This window comes from Alosa sapidissima, chromosome 15 (genome assembly GCF_018492685.1).
Source record: "Alosa sapidissima isolate fAloSap1 chromosome 15, fAloSap1.pri, whole genome shotgun sequence".
In the NCBI taxonomy this organism is placed as follows: Eukaryota; Metazoa; Chordata; class Actinopteri; order Clupeiformes; family Clupeidae; genus Alosa; species Alosa sapidissima.
Genome location: NC_055971.1, coordinates 30235699 through 30256147, shown reverse-complemented (window position 1 = coordinate 30256147; position 20449 = coordinate 30235699). Strand labels below are relative to the sequence as shown.

The 20449-nt window shown below is 40.9% G+C and overlaps 1 protein-coding gene across 1 annotated transcript; it reads left to right on the top strand.

The window, feature by feature from the left end:
* The first annotated feature begins 6216 nt into the window (after positions 1-6216).
* ilvbl (ilvB (bacterial acetolactate synthase)-like) lies at positions 6217-19146 on the top strand. Its single transcript, XM_042064252.1, has 15 exons — positions 6217-6706; positions 7569-7770; positions 8406-8533; positions 9415-9553; positions 11392-11503; positions 11664-11763; positions 12148-12245; positions 12626-12762; positions 13618-13752; positions 14169-14283; positions 15094-15263; positions 16126-16196; positions 17015-17086; positions 17479-17584; positions 17974-19146. The coding sequence occupies exons 1-15, from the start codon at positions 6599-6601 to the stop codon at positions 18150-18152; spliced, it is 1872 nt and encodes a 623-aa protein (XP_041920186.1). The 5' UTR covers positions 6217-6598; the 3' UTR covers positions 18153-19146.
* The last annotated feature ends 1303 nt before the right edge of the window (positions 19147-20449 follow it).

Sequence of the window (20449 nt, the reverse complement as noted above, 5' to 3'; positions counted from 1 at the left end):
ACTTGGCAGGAGCCACATACCAAACATACAACTTAGCCAAGTGTAGATGTTTAGGAGCATGTAAAGACTTAAGAGTGTGTCCATGAGAGGACCAGGCGGGGGTGACACATGCTACGTCACCGATTTTGATGAAACTTGGACAGTTTGAAGGGTCCACCTAAAAACTCAAAAATCCAAAAGAGTACAAAATTTGAAACAACCCAGGGGTAGTTAGGCCCCCGTCCTTGTTTTAGGCCAAAAAACCTCAAAAGAAGGCCCAAAATTGCATAAAATGTTGACATCCCTCCTGCTGTCAGATTTAAACACAGCAAAGTAACAATCCATGCCATCAAAGGTCCATCCAAGGTTAGTTTAAAACTGGAGTTACAAGGCGTACGGTGTGACTGGTGTCAGTCCAGGACTGCACATATCCACTATGTCACATGCCTTTTGGCGAATACCCAAAAAATAGCAATATTCAGACCTGAATATCTCCGATGAGCAACCTCCTTTTTTCAAAATTCTTTCTGCACATGAAAGGGCCATCTGTGGACTTCATAAATCAAAAGAAAAATGCTTGGCCTTTTTATTATTTTTGTCGTTGTAACCGCCTAAATAGTGTGATCCAGCCAGTGATTTCAAATACATATCTATTTTAATGATTGGTTGAAACATAATGTTTAGGTCATTTATGGTGGACAAATGGAGATATATTATCATCAATCATGTCTACTGATCAAATCCAAGCTAGATTTTAAGTGCAATATATTAGTCACTTGGATTCAAATAATAACTTGTAACATTTTGGTAGCCAAAGGTCAAAGGTCAAGGTCAATGTATATCCCTTTGTGGTGGATAAATCTTAAAAATTCCTGACATAATTTCATATGTGATACAAATATTCACTTTGACTCACAGATAACAAATATTTGAATCCGGTGGTCAAAGGTCGAGGTCAAGGACCTTGCATTCTTGAGAAAATTGTATATCATAAATGCCTGTAGCTTATGCATCTGCTTAGCTCATAGCTATGCAGATGACACACAAATTTACTTAGCTCACCAGCATCACCAAACAACTATGGTCCTCTTGAATCTATGTGTCAGTGTATAGAACAAATCAACACCTGGATGTCTCAAAATTTTCTTCAGCTGAACAAAGAAAAAACTGAAGTAATTATATTTGGTAAAAATGAGGAAAGACTTAGGGTTGCCACTCTCCTTGACACAAAAGGGTTGAAGGCAAAGGATACTGTTAAAAATCTTGGTGTATTAATTGACAGTGATCTAAATTTCAACAGCCACATGAAAGCGATAACTAAATCAGCTTTTTACCACCTCAAAAATATTGTCAAACTCAGAGGGCTGATGTCAAAACATGACTTAGAAAAACTCATTCATGCATTTATCTCCAGCAGGGTTGATTACTGCAATGGACTGTTCACAGGCCTTCCTAAAAAGACTATTAAACAGCTTCAGGTGATACAAAATGCAGCAGCTAGGACTCTAACAAAAACTAAAAGAACTGACCACATTACTCCAATTCTTAAGTCCTTGCACTGGCTTCCAGTAAGTCACAGAATTGACTTTAAAGCACTATTGCTTGTTTATAAATCAGTAAATGGAGCAGGACCTAAATACTTGTCAGACATGCTTCAGCAGTACACACCTTCTCGTCCTCTCAGGTCCCAGGTGAAAAACCTGCTAGTAAAACCTACAGTTAGAACTAAACATGGTGAAGCAGCTTTTAGCTGCTATGCGGCTCAGCTGTGGAACCAACTTTCGGATGACATTAAAAAGGCCCCAACTGTAGCCAGTTTTAAATCTAGACTTAAGACCAAACTGTTCTCAGACGCTTTCTGCTAACTGTGCCGAGTTACAAATTCTGAATCTGCCTCGATAATTATTCTACTTTGTCTTTTATTACTTTTTTTACTACTTTTGCCTTTGTTTTTGCTTACTAATTATTCTTTATTTTTAAATGATTTTACCTTGTGTTTTATGTTTTCTTTTTATTATGATCTTTACCTTTTAACTATTCTTTGACTATATTGCCCTTCTATGCTTTTATTTGTTATTATCGTTTGGTTTTGTTTATGTAAAGCACATTGAATGACCTCTGTGTATGAAATGTGCTATATAAATAAACTTGACTTGACTTGACTTGACTTGTAGGGATGTTTTTTCAAATTTGGTACAAATATTCACTTTTGTCTTCGTCATTCATCGGTGACCTTCAGAAGGCTCAACAGTGGTATCTGGCATCTCAGACCCAGCTCCCTCCACACTCATGATAGGTTTTTGGTAATTTGTCTTCTTTGCTGTGGCCGTTTATGATCTGATCAGCAACACAGCCAAGCAAACTGCAGTCCCTTGATGTGGGCACCCACAAATACCAACAAATTCTTCAGTTAATCATCTTTTTTGCTGTGGTCATTTATGATCCCATCAGCAACTATACAACAAACAAAACACCAACCCTTAATGAGGGCACCAAGAAGTACCACCAAAGTCTTTGGTCATTTCTCTTCTTTGCTCCCACAGTTTCTGATCCAATCAGCAACATAACCAGACCAACTGTAAGCCCTTGATGTGGGCACCCACAAATACCTACACATTCTTCAGTCAATCCTCTTCATTGCTTTGGTGGTTTATTATCTGATCATTAACATACCCAGTCAAACCGCAAGCCTTTGATGCAGACACCAACAAATACCAACAAATATTTAGATACCAACTACCAACCATTGTCACAAATTCTTCATTGTCATTCCTGTTTGTTGCTATGGCCATTTATGATCCGATCAGCAACATACCAACATACCAAGCAATATCATAAACTCTCCAGTCAATCCTCTTCATTACTGTGGACACTTATGATCTGATCAACAACATACACAGCCGACACGCAAGCCCTTGATGTAGGCACCAACAACTACCACTCCAGAAACACAGCAGCAGCGTCTCAGAGTCAATTCAGGTTACAACATGACCCCAAATAGCATGTGAGTGCCATAGCCATTGGCTTGCCTTTTCAGCAGCCTCCAATATTTGTTACAGCTCCTTTCAGTGACCGTCCTCAAAAGAAGTCTAACAGAAGTTTTGTGGCTGATTATATTTGTGAACTATTTCACTATTCACTAAATTATATATATTATTATAAATTATATATATATATTATTCACTATCTTTTTACAACTTGAACATGATATCCTGGAAACACAGAGTATTGTTATTATTACATGATAATAACATTGTTATTTTTCATGTGATAAATGGTTTTAACATTGGAAAATGTTAATCTATCTTGGCATTACTCCATTAGCACTGTTCCATTAGCCCAACACAGCAGACAGCGGTCATATGCAGGAATTAAAGTGGGAGGAACGCAGTTCCACCACCTCAGATAATTGAATAATAAATATATTCTTTCATACCAACGATGCAGCGCGATTATATTGTTAAAATAATTGGGGAGTTAATTTTCGTGTTAACAGAGGTGACCCGAAAAGCTATCAATTCTTGTCCAAAAAGTATTGCTACACCACGATACTCAATATGTTGTCCAACGGTGAGTCATTTTTCCCCGTTGCACCGACACTTGATTTTAGGGTTCCCCCACCTGCCAAATCCCACTTTAACCACTGGTCATGTGACATGCAATGGAAACAGATTCACAAGTAATGTACTGTACATTATCATGTTTTCAATGTTTCAGACAGATTTCCTTGTGGGACCCTAACATGAAGCTAGGTGGTATAGATACCATATCAGAGTCTCTGCTTTAAAACAACTTGTACTAATAAGCAGGGTCTACAGACATGTTTTTACGATGGATGGACATCGAGGTACAGTAGGCTACAAAACAAGTAAATCCCAGGAGAGTACTGACTGACTTGCTATATACGAACACCCAATACCCATCCATAGTAATCATCATGTCCTTGTCCACGGGGTAACCATCATGTCCTTGTCCATGGGGGCAGCCGTGGCCTACTGGTTAGTGCTTCGGCCGAAGGGTTGCCGGTTCGAACCCCGACCAGTAGGAACGGCTGAAGTGCCCTTGAGCAAGACACCTAACCCCTCACTGCTCCCCGAGCGCCGCTGTAGCAGGCAGCCCACTGCGTCGGGATTAGTGTGTGCTTCACCTCACTGTTATGTGTGTTCACTGTGTGCTGTGTGTGTATTTCACTAATTCACGGATTGGGATAAATGCAGAGACCAAATTTCCCTCACGGGATCAAAAGAGTATATATACGTATATACTTGTTTGTAAAAATCTCCATTTTGGATGTCCATAGATCCAAGTAAACCAGCATTCTCTTAAGAAGGTTTTAAAAAAAATATCTGTGTGGGCTAAAACACTGTTTATGTGTGGACGAAAGACCCAAACATAAAATATCTGGTTATGTGTGTACAGGGCCTAAATTGGGCTAAATTTGAAATAACTCCCTCAAGGTGTTTCCAGGATATTGTAAAAATACAGTAGGCCCATGTTGTTTTTTTGAGAGGACACAGTAACACTGACCACTCAAATCTAATCAGTTCATCTTTGAGTGTAAGTGACTGTGTGTGCCGAATTTGAAAGAAAAAAAAAACTTCCTATAGGCATTCCTCACAAGAATGTGAGGTCACAATGACCCTGACCTATGACCTTTGACCATCAAATTCAAATTAATTTGTTATCTGTGAGTGAAAGGCCCTTTCCGAAACTAGTTACACTCTCTCTCTAGCCACTTGCACTCCTAACCAAGTGTTAAAGGAACACGCCAACATTTTGGGAAATTATCTTATTGTCTCTGCCAGAGTTAGATAAGATGATACATACCCTTCTCATCTGTGTGTGTGCAGTACCTCAGTCTGAAGCAGCCACTGTTAGCATAGCTTATCATAGTTCATTGAGGTGAGCAGTTCCAACTAGCCTATAGCACCCAAAAGTGATAAAAGAACGCCAACATTTTCCCATTTACATGGAGAACTCGATTTAGCTGTAAGGGTGATTCCCACCTGAGTGCACACCGTAACTTAGGGGAGTTGGTAGGGATTGGTTTCAGAAAGGGCCAGTGTGAATGTTTGTATCACATTTGCAATTATGTCAGGGATTTTTAGAGGTTTATTCACCACAATGGGATGTACATAAGGTCACAGTGACTTTGACCTTTGACCTTTGACTATCAAAATCTTACAAGTTATTATTTGAGTCCGAGTGACTGTTTCTAGCCTAGAGATATGTTGAAGATATCACATTTGCAAAAATTAGACCTACGGGTATACTGGTGTATGTCACCCAATGATATCATTTTGAGCTACCTTAAGGAATATATTACACTCAGGACATTAAATGTAGCTTCGATTTGATCAGCAGACATGATTGATGATAATATATCTCCATTTGTCCACCATAAATGACCTAAACATTATTTTCAACCAATCATTGAAGTAGATATGTATTTGAAATCACTGGCTGGATCACACTATTCAGGCGGTTACCACGAAAAAATAAATAAAAAGGCCAAGCATTTTTCTTTTGATTTATGAAGTCCACAGATGGCCCTTTCAAGTGCAGAAAGAATTACGAAAAAAGGTGGTTGCTCATCGGAGATATTCAGGTCTGAATATTGCTATTTTTTGGGTATTCGCCAAAAAGCATGTGACATAGTGGACATGTGCAGTCCTGGACTGACACCCGTCACACCTTACGCCTTGTAAATCCAGTTTTAAACTAACCTTGGATGGACCTTTGATGGCATGGATTGTTACTTTGCTGTGTTTAAATCTGACAGCAGGAGGGATGTCAACATTTTATGCAATTGTGGGCCTTTTTTTGAGGTTTTTTGCCCTAAAACAAGGAGGCGGTCCTAACTCGAAAACTTGAAAAAGTTGTTTCAAATTTTGTACTATTTTGGCTTTTTGAGTTTTTAGGTGGACCCTTCAAACTGTCCAAGTTTCATCAAAATCGGTGACGTAGCATGTGTCACCCCCGCCTGGTCCTCTCATGGACACACTCTTAAACAACTTCTTCACAGTCTACTACAGCATCAACACTTCAGCTGGAACCTTCCCCGACCCAGGAACCAGGAAGCGAAAAGATGACACGCCCCCATAACTATCCTAGCGTCTGGATTGGACAATTGACTTGTATGTCATGATGCTCCTTCCATTCAAGTACTATTCACAACACAGTATACGCTTACAAAATCTGCGTATCAATCGCAAATCTCGGTGTGTTACGGACATAGTGGATCTTCAGATAGCAGAGAGCTAGCTAGCTAGCTAGATAGAGTGAAGACACCGGCGAATCGGTCATCTCAAGTTGACATATCGCTTTCTTTTGTGAGGCGACGTGTCATTGTTGCTACTTTGGCGTTCGTTTAGACAATAATATTATGCGACTGCTTATGTAGAATAGTAGCCTACGTAGATATAGTATTTAAATACATGTAGGACTACCTGAAAGGAACTTGACAGTTCGCGTGCCTTAGTGTTGTTGTTGGGTTTGTGTTTGTGTCGTGCTATAAATTATTTAACGTTAGCTAGCTACCTAACTAATATTAAATTGCACGTAAATGCTATCCCCTCTTGCAGCTCCAAGGTTTTAGATCAAGCTGTTTTTTGGAGATATGGATATTGACATTGGTACCGTTTTAGGATGCTCTCTTGGTATTGTTTTGGGGGGACTTGTACTTGCTGCTTATAAACTTGGTCTGTTGTATCAACTCTTCCACAAGGTAGGTGCCTTTATGTAGGCTACAGTTCATACCTCAGAGTAACCTGTTTAAATAACGTCACTCACACCCTGCAGACATGAATGCATGCAACAATTGATCTGTCACTGAAATGTTGACTTATGGGACAGCTATCGTTACGATTACGACATGAAAATGTCTGTAGGCTAACTTTACAGAAGAGACAGGCCAGGCCAATTGACAACCTGTCGCTTTTGTTTTAGTTTGGGCTACAGCACAGCAGCCATGATTCTAAATGAAATGTAAAGATATGTACTGTAAGCTGTGTGGAAGAGCAGAAAGGACTGTTAGCAAACACTCCCTTATGTCTGCATCTGTAGGAGATGGGTCAGACTTAACCCCAAAGGACACTTGGACTTGGGTAGTAAACTTTGAACGGTCTCAGATGCATTGTGCAATACACTAGCTAGTGGCACATGGCCAATGCACTGAATGCAGATCAACTGGACAAGCAACTGATTTAGCTCCACATTTCACACACTGCCTACACTCACCTCGAAATACAATTGCTACACATGTGTTGCTAGTTTAAAGAATGTATGGAGCCCAGTCACACCTACTGATCTCTCTTACAGGTCTGAACCTTTTTGCAACAAGTTACAGGTTAATCTAAGTCATTTTATGCCATCAAAGCATACTGTAGGCCTAGGATTAAGTTAGTGTGTATGCTTCACCTCACTGTGTGTTCACTGTGTGCTGAGTGTGTTTCACTAATTCACAGATTGGGATAAATGCAGAGACTAAATTTCCCTCACAGGATCAAAAGAGTATACTTATACTATACTTATACTATACTTTTATTATACTATACATCTGTATCCTCCTCTCCTGGCTCCTCCCTCAGACAGAGACCAAGAGCCCTCGGCATGGCGGTGAGAGTGTGGCCGAGGTGCTGCGTGCCCACGGGGTCAAGTTTGTCTTCACCCTCGTCGGGGGCCACATATCCCCCATCCTGGTGGCGTGCGAGAAGCTGGGCATCAGGATCGTAGACACCAGACACGAGGCCACGGCGGTGTTCGCTGCTGATGCCGTGGCGCGCTTGTCAGGTATGCGCATCATGCGATCAGTGCCTCAGTGTGGGCCACCTGTGGAGGGATTTTAACCACCCTGTTCACCATCAAAGTAACATTATGCAAGGCTACTACTGCTGCTACGAGGGACGGTCAGAGTGGTGTTCCTCTTTTTCTAACCGACACATTTTGGATCACACACTTTGGTTTATCAAAGTGAAATTACAGAGCAGGTGTCTATATTCATATTCACTAAATAGTAATGTTTTAAGTTCTCCGCAAAGCTCTAAACTCTACAACACTCTACCATGTACCCTAATGGCTCATCAAGTTGAAGCTAATAACTTCAGAGCAGTTTGTAAAAGAATCCTGGATCCATGTTTCATTCTCTTGGGTAGAAGAATAAGAATAAGAAGTAAAATAAATGTATTGTAAATCTAAAACTCTTGTCTTAAATGAAACTATGGACCCTTTCAACAATAAAAACAAAACCAATGCTTGAACGTTTTATTTGGGCCCCAATCTACTTCCTCTGCATTAAGATAACATATGGAATGTTAAAACGGAAGTCTTGTGGGGCCAACTATGATGCTGATAATGGAACTCTCTTGAAAGGGTCTATAATAAAGACATTGCACCTTTTGTCCAACTCCTGCACCTTTTGTCCACAGGTACTGTAGGGGTTGCCGCGGTGACAGCGGGCCCTGGCCTCACCAATACGGTGACTGCAGTGAAAAACGCTCAGATGGCTGAATCGCCACTGCTGCTGATCGGGGGTGCTGCAGGCACCATGCTGCAGGTCAGTCTCTCTTTCCCACAATCCCTTGTGTGCTCGTTCCAGGGGATTCAGACATTTTGTTCTGCAAAGGGCCTTCAGACAGTATCAGTTGTTCTGTAAAGTTACTTGAGACAATACTACCAGTAATTGTAAACGCTGATATAAATAAGAAATATGAAAGAGTATTCTTAACAACAATGGGGGTGGGGTGGGGTCAATCTAAGAAAACCTATAACAAAGTTGAATTGGAATGAAAACACAAACTATTTTGATAAGATGACTATTCATTGGGCTCCAACAAACATAATGGACGTTCAGAAGATTTGCCTTGTCTTCTGTAGTCAGAATAGTAATGCAAAGCTCTACAATGGACACTAGATAGCACCATTGAGTAAAAAACCGACACTGGATGGCTTGTAGCAGCATTGAAATATCTGGGTATTATGTTGACTTTGAGGGGCTATTGATAAAACTGAAAGCCTGCACTGCCAAGTAAATGTTCTTGTTTGTCTTCAGTTCTTGTTATCTTAGTTCTTGTTAAATTTTGTTATCAGTCCTTTGTAGTTTTGCTGTCGCAAAGTTTATCTTATATGTTGTATACTATGATGCCACACCCATACCATGATCCTGTTCCCGTTTGAACTTCAGTAAACACCAACACTGACAAACCATGTGGGTTAATAAGGGGTAATTCCCCAAAATATGTGACCAAATATATTTATCTAAAGCACATGTGTGTCTTTGAGGACTTTGTAATAGAAGGGAATTGAAAAACAAGCCAGATGATGACGCTCTAGTGTTTGAAGCATCATTTGCATGAACCCTAGCCTGCAGGAGTAATGAAAACAGTGGTGTGTTCTCTCTACTATTTTGATATCAATTTGAACCTTTTATTTTTGCAGGGCAGAGGAGCATTGCAGGACATTGACCAGATGTCGCTGTTCAAGCCTCTGTGTAAGTTCTGTGCGTCGGTGCGGACCATAAGGGAGATCGTGCCTATCGTTAGGAAGGCATTGGCCATCGCACAGTCTGGGACTCCTGGTAAGCTTGGACACACAACACTGCCTGTTCATGACAATCACTCATAACAGGAAGGAGCAGGAGGCATCTCTGGGGTTAACCCTTAGGAAAAATAACTACAGTAATACTATAAGATTCAGTGTTTCCCACAGAATTAAATTCTATTTGTGGTGGTAGGTTTGCAGAATTAACTTGAATGCAACAGTTTTTAACAAATTAGCGCAGCGTGGTTATGATGCTAACCCGATTTAAGCACAATTTAGTCCAACCTGGAAAATCATTGTGTGGTGATCAATGTTGATATTGTGGTGGGCCGCCACAAATAAGTCAATGTATAGGAAACACTGAGATTCTTTATAGTAGCTCTATGGTAGTGTACAACTCTTCTGTGATGTTCTGTAATAACTCTATAATATCCTCACAATAACATGTGAAACAGGAGGTGAAGAGATCTAAAGACTATTATAATATAATAATAATAATAATAATACATTTTATTTGTTGCTTAGCGCCTTTGAAAGCACTCAAGGCCACTTTACAGAGTAAACACAGTGAAAAATAATAATAATCAGCGCATGAATGAAAAAAAAAAATACTGGTAGTAAAAGGCACATAGTGTTCAGTGTCCCACCGGCGGGACGGTTACCCCCCTCCCCCACCTCCCCCCAACATTCTAAATCAATTGTATGCACCATATTGCTATGTAGCATAGTAATGTTATACACCAGTTCAAAGCTTTGACTCTTGGGAATCCAAAATGACAACTTCTTTCATGTACAATCTGTACAGTGCTTTACATTCTCTGATTAATCTTATTATGTCTCAATTAAATTTGATCCAAAATGCCCCCCTCCCCCTCCTCCACTTTTGGTGCTACTCTGACCTCTGGCTGATTCCATAGAAATTGAATCTTCATGTTGTATTATCCAATATTAGTTGTACAGCTGTATAGTCTATCTTATACACACTCATTGAACCAACAAAGTAAATGCAACAATAGAGACTTTTTTTGTAATTATTCCATATTTTGTGTAGTCAGTCTATATCAGAACACCTGACATACAATCTAAATAGTCCACAAGAAACCTCAAAGTGTTACCTTTCATTTGAGACCAGGATTATGCTTCTACACAAAGGGGTTCATGTGCAGTAAGAATTTGATTGTCAGTATGCATTTTGGATAACCAAAAGTCCTATGGGGAGTTTCCATAGATATTTTACAAAACGCATGAGCATACCTTGGCAAATAATGGTCTAAAGCACTCATATTTTCATTCTATATTGATCTACTTTTGCACACAGCTTCACAAGACCTGGTGCTAGGGCTCTAAGTGATATCAAGTGACCTAGATGGCTGAAATGTGGTCAGTTTAGAGATGCTTGTAATCCGGCAGAAAGAAAAAACTAAATTCTAACCTCTGTAACTCTGAGTACATCACACAGTTATTTTGACTGTTTCCTACGACTGTTTCCTACGAAAACTACAGGTTCTCAGCCTTCTACAGAGGTCCAACATTTGATGGTAGGCCCCAAAAGAGGTGGGAACGATGCCCTTGTAAATAGGCACAGTGCAATTTCGGGCAAAAAATTGAAAGTTTATGGATCTCAATACAAATATCTTGAAAAGGTGATGGACTATAGATTCCCTCTTTGTTGTGTTTGTGCCCGGGGTGTGTGTGTGGTACGTGAGTGTGTTTACCCTGTGCCCGGGGTGTGTGTGGTACGTGAGTGTGTTTACCCTGTTCCCGGGGTGTGTGTGTGTGTGGTACGTGAGTGTGTTTACCCTGTGCCCGGGGTGTGTGTGTGTGGTACGTGCGTGTGTTTACCCTGTGTGTGTCTGTCTCATGTGCTCTCTTTAGGCCCTGTGTTTGTGGAATTCCCCATCGACACACTCTACCCCTACCACCTGGTGTCTAAAGAGTTTGGCGTGAAGAACCCACCTAAAGGCCTCATGGGAAAAATCGTCACCTGGTAGGTAGAGAGCAGTCTAATTCTATTCGATCCTATTTGTGTGTGTGATTTCTAGAACTGAACATTGTTATAGGGCATATTGTGTAAAAGGTGCATTCCAGAAATGTATTCCTTTCAACAACTGCAAGAAAAGTTAGATTTACTTTTTGAATTAACTAAGGTACCTGCAGAATCACCTCTCAAACCTGTTTGCTGGTGCCTGGGAATCCCGTGATGTGTCACCTTTACCTGTCCAGATCCCACAGGCCACAGATGACCAGGTGAGACTTTTCTGTCCGCTAAAAGCTGGCAGAGGTGAGACAAATGTCTGTAACTGTAACTAATAAATTGACCCCAATTATGGTAGTTACCGGTACATCTAGTTGTTTGTAGCTGAACGCTAACCCTTTATTTAGTCTATTTTGTTTAAATTGAGAGTCAATGGTGACAGATGTCAGTGGAGGACTTCAATCTTAAAGCACTGATTTGACCAAATAGTGCTGTATTTTAGTCGGTTGTGTTGAATTTCCCCTGGGGATCAATAAAGTATCTATCTATCTATCTATCTATCTATCTCGCTATCTATGTATGAATGAGACTGCTTGAATGCCCTCTCTCACTCAGTGGTAGTTGCATGTCTCAGGTTTGACTGGTTTACCATACAGGTTCAAAGATGCATAGAGCTGGTCAGCAGAGCCAAGAAGCCCGTTATCCTTCTGGGTAGCCAGGCCACCCTCCCGCCGACACCCGCGGAGGACATCAGGTGAGGCTGCCCAAAATGGCACAAACCAACTCCCAAACCTTTTAACTTGCATAAAACACTGTCCTGCGCCTTATACACAATGTGGCTAATACACAGGAAATTACTCTACAGTTGTGCCCTTGAACAAGGCACTTACGGTAATCTCGAGTTGCTCCAGGGAGATTTGCCCCTGCTGTTGGTATCAGGAAGTCACTTTGGATGTCAGATTAATGAATTAATTAATGAACGAATGAATGACCGAATGAACAAACAAACAAACATGCACTGCTGTACTGTGTGTGACATTTTAATGAACAAATCAGCCTAAACCACTAGCATGCAAAGCTGTCAAATAACTGTCTTAATCATGCATGAATGTTTGGGCTATTTTCTGTCTTCAGGAAGGCCTTGGAGGCCTTGGGTATCCCATGCTTCCTGGGTGGAATGTCCCGAGGCATGCTGGGAAAAGACAGCCCCATACATATCAGACAGAACCGCCGTGATGCCCTGAAGGATGCTGATCTGGTGGTGCTAGCAGGTGAGGCACAGAGAAACCATAAAGGTGCTGATCTGGTGGTGCTAGCAGTAAGGCACAGAGAAACCATAAAGGTGCTGATCTGGTGATGCTAGTAGGTAAGGCACAGAGAAACCATAAAGGTGCTGATCTGGTGGTGCTAGCAGTAAGGCACAGAGAAACCATAAATGTGCTGATCTGGTGGTGCTAGTAGGTAAGGCACAGAGAAACCATAAAGGTGCTGATCTGGTGGTGCTAGTAGGTACAGTAAGGCACAGAGAAACCATAAAGTTGCTGATTGGGTGGTGCTAGCAGGTAAGGCACAGAGAAACCATAAAGGTGCTGATCTGGTGATGCTACTGTAGCAGGTAAGGCACAGAGAAACCATAAAGGTGCTGGCACACTGACCCAACAACTGAGTCATCAGTTCAACTTGCACCTAATTAATTAATTAATTCTCTTACAGAGTTGTGGTTTGTATGTTTATGTTTATTGTTAATATGAAAACATTATGTTCATTGTTGATATTTAATATTGATATTGTTGTTATTATTACTATTACTATTATGCTTAATGTAGGCTTTTCAACTTTATTTGAAACTATTTTAAACTATTTTTGTAGTGTATATTGTAGTGAGTCCTTTTGGACAAAAGTGTGCTTATAGTGACTACAATAAACACGCACTGGCAAGAAACGTTTGGGACACGTCCAGTTTGACTTGAATGATAGTGGTGATGCAGTTCAACTGTCATGTTGACATTGCTCACTCTGCTCTGAATCAGTCATAAGTTTTTCCACTTCTACCATCTCCATTTTTACTGTTTGTTATGGAATACGAATGTCTTACTACTCATTAGTTTAACTGACGTGTATTACAGGGACGGTGTGTGATTTCCGCCTCAGTTACGGCAGAGTGTTGAACCGGCGCAGTAAGATCATCGCCGTCAACCGAGACAAGAGCCAGCTCCTGAAGAACTCCGACATGTTCTGGAAGCCCACGGTGGCTATTCAGGGTGAGCCCTACAAACCGCATTCTAACAGCAACACAGACGGTAGCTATTCAGGGTGAGCCCTACAAACCGCATTCTAATGCCCATTGACTGGAGCATTGAAGAATTGACGTTGCCTGCTGACTTATCTTGTGTTGCCATTCGTCAAAAGATAAAATGGCTGAATTAGGACAGAGAATGAGAGAGAAGTGCTTGGAGAGCTAATACGAATACATGACATGCTGCCTTGGGGTCATTGCCTTTAAGCAACAGTATGCAGGAATTTGTCTTATATTGTTTATGGGTTAATAGTTTTAAGTATAATTTTCTTTTTCGATTTATTTGATGATATATGACCACGCACAAGTCATTCATACACTAGCTGACGAGTCTAAGCACAGTGTAAGTAAGTAAATGGTTTGTATGTCTCTCTGGTGCAGGAGATGCAGGGTCTTTCCTAGATCGTCTTTCCAAGGGGCTCAAGGGGTACAAGTGTCCGGAAGACTGGCCCCAAAGCTTGAAACAGGGAGACATCACCAAAGAGCAGACAAACAGGTAACAGACTTTTCCTCACCTCAAAGAGGCTGTGTGTATCATTCTGTCACCTCAAAGAGGTTGTGTGTATCATTCTGTCACCTCAAAGAGGTTGTGTGTATCATTCTGTAAAGAGTTTTTTGGTTTGTTTCATACTAAGAGAGCTACACATAGCAGCTTGACATTTATATGGAAAAAATTCTCTTAAGAGTCATTCAATTGAAATTTAGAGTGTATTTAGAGTATCGTAACACCCCCAATTATCACCACTTTTGTTCAGAAATTCTAAAACAACGATGTTTTTTAACACTTCAAAATAACATTTACTAAATGAACCTTACATTTTTCAGTAGCCATAGTTGTGTAGATTTGAACAAAATCTGGTTTGGTTCTTAACGGGAGCATTTACTGCCTGAAATATCCGATTTTGTTTACCACGCTCGGAGTTATAGTGCTGGCCTGATGGGTCGCCTATTTACACCGTTTCAACAGCACATGGATGGTTAGACCGAGAATTCTCGTCGTGAAATTAAAATTCCACTGGAGCTCCAAGCGGTTGTGTACACGCAGCCTTACAACACTGTTTACAGCTCCTCGAGTCACGGTAAAATGTCATTTTTGGTAGATAGCTAATTTAGATACACCCATGTTGTGGGTGGTTGCGTTTCTATAGGAGTCCGCTGTCTTGGTTTGTATAGAAATGGATATTAAGTGACACATACACGCAAGACGGTGGAAATACGGGACCGGTGGAAATAGGGGGAGTTACGATAGAGTTTTTATTTTTAGTTTAGTTTGTATGGCCCTATGTCTCCCTCCTCCTCCACGCAGGGCGAAGGCAGATGAGAAGACCGAGCTGCACCTCAACCCTCTGGGCGTGTTGCACCGCGTGGACGAGCTCATGGCCGAGGACAGCATCATCGTCGCAGACGGCGGTGACTTTGTGGGCAGCGCAGCGTACATCATGAGGCCGCGTGGCCCGCTGCGTTGGCTTGATCCAGGTCAGGGGTCAGGACCTGAGACCACGTCCAGGCTTTACAAATACCTACACACACACAGTCAATGTTTTATTATTGTTAGTATTAATAATATTATTACAGGACTTGGGGAACATTGATTGGATGTGTCAGTTTAAATATTATTATTATTATTATTATTATTATTATTATTATTATTATTATTATTATTATTATTATTATACTATGGGAGGAAGATAAATAGTAGTAATAAAACGGGGCTTTAAGTTCTCAGGCACTCTGCCTGAATTCAGGTGTGGGCCAGGCTGCTGAAGATTTGAAAATAGATAAGTATAGATAATGGATTTAAGTGTTTCTGAGAACTTCATGCTCAGGAGTTGTCCTTACTTTAAGCCCTGAGTAAATTCATTTATTTACTACTTTTAAATTAGATCAGATTCGTCCGTTTTAGACATTTTTGCACGGGACTGACCGTATGAGAAGTCAGAAACGGAGAAAAAACATCAGTTTGCATTACTATTAAATTCACATCATTTATAGAATGTAAATGCAGCCCAGTTTAGCGTTAACCCTTAGATCAATTCAAAGACAGACACTGGAACAGAAGAGGTTATAGAAGGTGAAACAAGATGCTGTATATCATTTCTTTTTTGTGATCAAATGTTTATTAAGAAACTGAAAAATCATAACATTCGCATCACACATCAATCAAATCTTAAAGTCTAAAATGGAATAAACATCAAAAGCCAATTTCTGTATGGAGGCTGTATGAATACTTAATCAGGATTATGATGTGCTGAATGAGCCCTCAGTATACTCTGAGTGCTGTGCGGATGCTTTTTAAGTATGTGGAGTCTCACTGAACGCTTCCCTTGTGGTCTCCTAGGAGCTTTCGGGACGCTGGGCGTGGGTGGAGGATTTGCTCTGGGAGCAAAGCTGTGCCGACCTGAGTCAGAGGTGAGGAGCTTCATGTGTTCATCACTTTACCTCACTAGCTTCATCACTTCACCTCATTAGCTTCATCTCTTTACCTCACTAGCTTCATCACGTCACCTCACTAGCTTCATCTCTTTACCTCACTAGCTTCATCACTTGACCTCACTAGCTTCATCACTTGACCTCACTAGCTTCATCACTTGACTTCACTAGCTTCATCACTTGACCTCATTAGCTTCATCTCTTTACCTCACTAGCTTCATCACTTCACCTCACTAGCTACATCTCTTTACCTCACTAGCTTCATCACGTCACCTCACTAGCTTCATCACTTCACCTCATTAGCTTCATCTCTTTACCTCACTAGCTTCATCACGTCACCTCACTAGCTTCATCACGTCACCTCACTAGCTTCATCTCTTTACCTCACTAGCTTCATCACTTCACCTCACTAGCTTCATCACGTCACCTCACTAGCTTCATCACTTCACCTCATTAGCTTCATCTCTTTACCTCACTAGCTTCATCACGTCACCTCACTAGCTTCATCACTTCACCTCACTTGCTTCATCACTCCATTGAGTCAGATAATTGCTCTTCCTTAGGACATCTGCTCCTTCAGCGTTATTGATCTTTTTCAGATTAGCAATGCATATCAGGATTTGATTTGTTTTGTTTGTCTCTACATAAACATACTACTTTACTCACTACTAGTGACTACTAACCTTAAAAAGCACGGGATAAAAATATTTTTAACTCCGCAACTGTGGTTTGAAACATAAATCAATGGGATGGGTCATTTTTCCTCAGCTTGTTGACTGATTACATTTGACTTACAGGTGTGGATTGTGTACGGTGACGGTTCCCTTGGCTACAGCGTTGCAGAATTTGACACCTTCACCAGGCATAAGGTGGAGTGCTTCCTTCACACACAAACCACAAGAAACACTCAAGGCAGCTTAAAGACCCTTCACTCACAAACCACAGGAAACACTTATTATAGAGGCAGCTTAAAGACCCTTCACACACAAACCACAAACCACACGAAAACACTCATTATAGAGGCAACTTAATAATAAGCTTAAAGACACTTACGCTGTCTGAGGTAATGATACATTCAGAAAGTGATTCTTTTCTTATTACGTTATAGTGGGAGGAAGTTGTTGTTTTTTTTTCCCCCCAGATAAGTATATAAAGTTTTCCTAAAGAAATACTGTACATTGTATGACTGATAGACACTGAGGTAATTCCAATGTGTTTTTTTAATATTAATATTTAAACCCACTCTTGTTACCTCTGCCAGACTCCTGTGATCGCTGTGGTGGGAAATGACGCCTGCTGGAGTCAGATATCCAGAGAGCAGGTGCCCATGTTGGGCAGTAATGTGGCCTGTGGTCTGGCCTTCACAGGTGAGTGCTGAAAGGCACTGAGGGGAGTGGATGGGCAGGGGGGCAGACACAACACGTTATTTCATGAGGGAAGTGAAATAAAAACTTCTATGCACATAAAATGTTTATTTCCCTCAAATTGCGCTCACAAATGTTCTAAAATCTATATTTTTGTTGAGCATAGCTCAGGTAAACACTCTAGTAAGGTACACTCCTCTTTGCTCCCAAGTTGCCTTTTCTGCTTGGTCAGTTCCATTTCATCACAGGCAAACTACTGCTGCTGTTGTTGGTCATGTTGACATATCACTGTGTTTCCTGACCCTGTACTGACTGATGCTGTACTCTACTGTGGGTTTGCCTGGACGATTCAGGATTCTGTTCTCTTTCTCTCCTTTGTCCCCATCGTTCAGACTATCACACTGTTGCCGATGGCTTCGGCGGGATCGGTCACCTGATTGGGCGAGAGAATGAGGCGCAGCTGGATGACATCATCAAAGAGGCACAGCGTCTGAGCAGGGAGGGCCGGGCAACGCTACTCAATGTCCTCATTGGGAAGACCAACTTTAGAGAGGGCTCAATCTCTGTGTAACACTACTCCTAAAAAGTACAACAATACTCCTCCAGCCAGCCAAAGGAAATGACCACACAGGAAGTGTCTCTCTTCTGCCCTGCTCCTGGACTGTGAGCTCTACGTGAGCGTTAAGAGAATCATTCCAACTTAACCTTACTCATGTGGCTGATCAGAGACAAAGTGATTGAAGGGATACTGTAATAGTGAGATGGTTGGAATGAAAGTAAATATATTATAGCTTAGCGCCCCCTGGGGGCAGGGAATGGAATACTGTTGAATGCTGTGCTCTGCTGCTTGACTCCAATGTACTGCAGGTTCTATAGAAAAGGGAATGATATCGATGGTCATATCTGTGGAAATCTGACTATCCTTTCCTCCAGTTAGCAGTACTCCAGCCTAGCATACTTTTTAAGTTCATTGAAGGCCTTATGATTCAACTATATATTTATGTGTTGATATTGGGAAATAATTTAATTGCACTTAATTATTATTATTTTTATTTTATTTGTAAGCATCTATTAGGAATCGTTGGAGATGCCGTTTTTTCTTACAAAATCAGAAAACCATTAACACAAAATGACAGTATAGAATCGACTGATTCAAATATTAGGTCCATCCTGACAAAAACATGTTACTACGTTACTAAAGTAACTGAATACACATTCACCTGTAATGTCTGAATGTAAAATATCATATCTTTACAAGCAAGTAAGTATATCACTTGGGCGTTCTCTGTGAAAAACAACTGCAGTAAGCAGAGCACTGACACAACATCCGATTTAATGTTTAAGAGCACTTCAAACCTGATGAATCAACAGTTCAGTTACATGAAAGCAAATACTATTATCTTATCTTTGTATGATTTCTATAAAGAATTGCTATGGAGCATTCACCTTTATGCCTCTAGTGGACACAAATCAGTCCATTCATCTATTTGAAAGGCAGTGCTGAATGGGATTGGGGAAATGAACATGTTTGATGTTGCAATAAAGACATGAACTCTTCCACGTTATCATTTGTACAATTTCATTATGGAATGGTTGATGAAGGGACAGAGATCACCTCATATCTCACTCACTGCTATAAGAAAATATATCATGAAGCCTGTCCTCATTTTATTGTGACCCTTTCAACAATAAAAACAAAAACAATGCTTGAACGTTCTATTTGGGCCCCAATCTACTTCCTCTGCATTAAGATAACATATGGAATGTTAAAAAGGAAGTCTTGTGGGGCCAACTATGATGCTGATAATGGAACTCTTGAAAGGGTCCATAGTAGAGGATGGCTGAGGAGCCCAGAACTGCATTGATTGGCTGTTAACCTGGTAGCTTAGGATACATAATGCACAGTCCTCCTGGTAGCCTGAAAACCAGCACATTTGTATTTTCTGTGTTACACCTCACCTTTACGTGGCCCTTTAGGGGTGAATAAAAACCCACCACTGACCCCAAATCCTAATAAATAATAGTAACACCTTTTAAAATATACCCAACCAGTGGGATTTATTACATCGAGATAAACCATAACAAAATACTACATAGACATGACACAAAGTCCAAATCAAAAGACGAGACAAAATCCCAGGCTGAGAGCCAGCAAGACAGCCAGCAGTCCCCACACCAAAAGCCTCTCCTCAGGAACTGGATCCTGGAGCCTTTAACTCCCAATCAATCACCAAGCCAGGTGCTGCCAATCAAGGTCATTACAAGCACCTGAGCAGAGGTAGAGAGGAGGGGAGAGAACAGGGACAAACAGCACTGGAACAAACAGACATCATAGGGAACACATACAGCCGTAACACCCCCACCCTTAAAACAATGAATAAATAGTTTTACATAGGCTGCAACTAAAGGTCACGAAAAAACAAATTAGCTGTGACTAGACACACAAAAACAGCAACACACAAGTGACCTAACCAAAAGTGGACTGCAACAGCACGACACAAATGGGCCACAGTGTAGTCAACCCCTACACAAAAAATGTTGCAAACTTACACCTAAGCAACTAGTGACCCAACAAATGTGGAGTTCAGTTACCACAAGATCACACAATACAAGTTACTGCCCACTACAGTCTATCACAGCTACACAAACTTACATAGACATTACCTCACCTCATAAATTGGTTTTATCCCAGATGAGCCCCCATTTGTTACACCCCACCTTTACGTGCCACCTTTACAACCTATACATCTGTGAGATCTATCGAATGACCCTATCCCATTCAAGCCGATTTCCAAACTCACCAAAATCCCAGGAACTAATCACAACTACTTATCCGCCAGGGGGCGGGTTTTATATGATGACAGGACG

Excerpts from the sequence above, each read along its gene's own strand:
- ilvbl (XM_042064252.1), top strand. The coding sequence starts at position 6,599 with ATGGATATTGACATTGGTACCGTTTTAGGATGCTCTCTTGGTATTGTT. Across the intron at positions 8,534-9,414 it reads CTGCAGGCACCATGCTGCAG|GGCAGAGGAGCATTGCAGGA; the intron begins GTCAGTCTCTCT and ends TTATTTTTGCAG. Across the intron at positions 17,087-17,478 it reads ACACCTTCACCAGGCATAAG|ACTCCTGTGATCGCTGTGGT; the intron begins GTGGAGTGCTTC and ends TACCTCTGCCAG.